This window comes from Chaetura pelagica, unplaced genomic scaffold (assembly GCF_000747805.2).
Source record: "Chaetura pelagica isolate M959 unplaced genomic scaffold, ChaPel_1.0 scaffold2022, whole genome shotgun sequence".
NCBI lineage: Eukaryota > Metazoa > Chordata > Aves > Apodiformes > Apodidae > Chaetura > Chaetura pelagica.
In genome coordinates this window covers 26,183-26,702 of record NW_009952468.1, presented here as the reverse complement: position 1 = coordinate 26,702, position 520 = coordinate 26,183, and the positions used below count along the sequence as shown (strand labels likewise).

Genomic DNA, 520 nt, shown 5'->3' with positions numbered 1-520 from the left:
GAGGGGTCCTGTGCCTAGTTTGGGGGTGCCTGGTTGTGGGGCCCTGAGGGGTTTCAGCGGGACAGGGAGGTGCTTACCCAGCTTTTTGGCGACAGCTGCGTCCTCCTGGGAGTCAATGAGGCCGAAGCCCACCCCCTTGTCCTCCAGCACCTGGGCTGCCAGCTGGGGGGGGACACAGGGCTGGGGGACATTTCACACCAGCCCTGTCCCCCCAGACCTCCAGCCAACGTCCCCTCATGGTCCCTAGTCGGGCTGTGCCGTCCCCCCCCAGCATCCCCCTTGCCTGTGCTGGGGTCCCAGCAGGTGGTCTCCACCAGTGTCCCCAGTGCCATAGGGGGGCTGGTGCCCATCCCGCCAGTGTCCCCGAGTCTCCACCTGTGTGCCCAGTGCCACACAGGTACTGGTACCCCAGCAACGTGCCTGCACCACCAGCAGGGTGTCCGCGGTGTCCCCCACTGTCCCCATCCCGGTGCCCCTGTGCCCACCTCCAGGACCAGCTCCTGCTGCTCGTGGTGGCCCC

At 67.7% G+C, this 520-nt stretch overlaps 1 protein-coding gene across 1 annotated transcript in view; it reads right to left on the bottom strand.

The window, feature by feature from the left end:
* Window positions 1-520, bottom strand: part of ATP1A2 (ATPase, Na+/K+ transporting, alpha 2 polypeptide) — a 14,510-nt gene that overhangs the window by 542 nt on the left and 13,448 nt on the right. Inside the window, exon 17 of the mRNA XM_010008593.1 lies at window positions 64-150. Within this exon, the coding sequence (XP_010006895.1) occupies window positions 64-150 (87 nt within the window). The remainder of the gene's footprint in view (window positions 1-63; window positions 151-520) is intronic.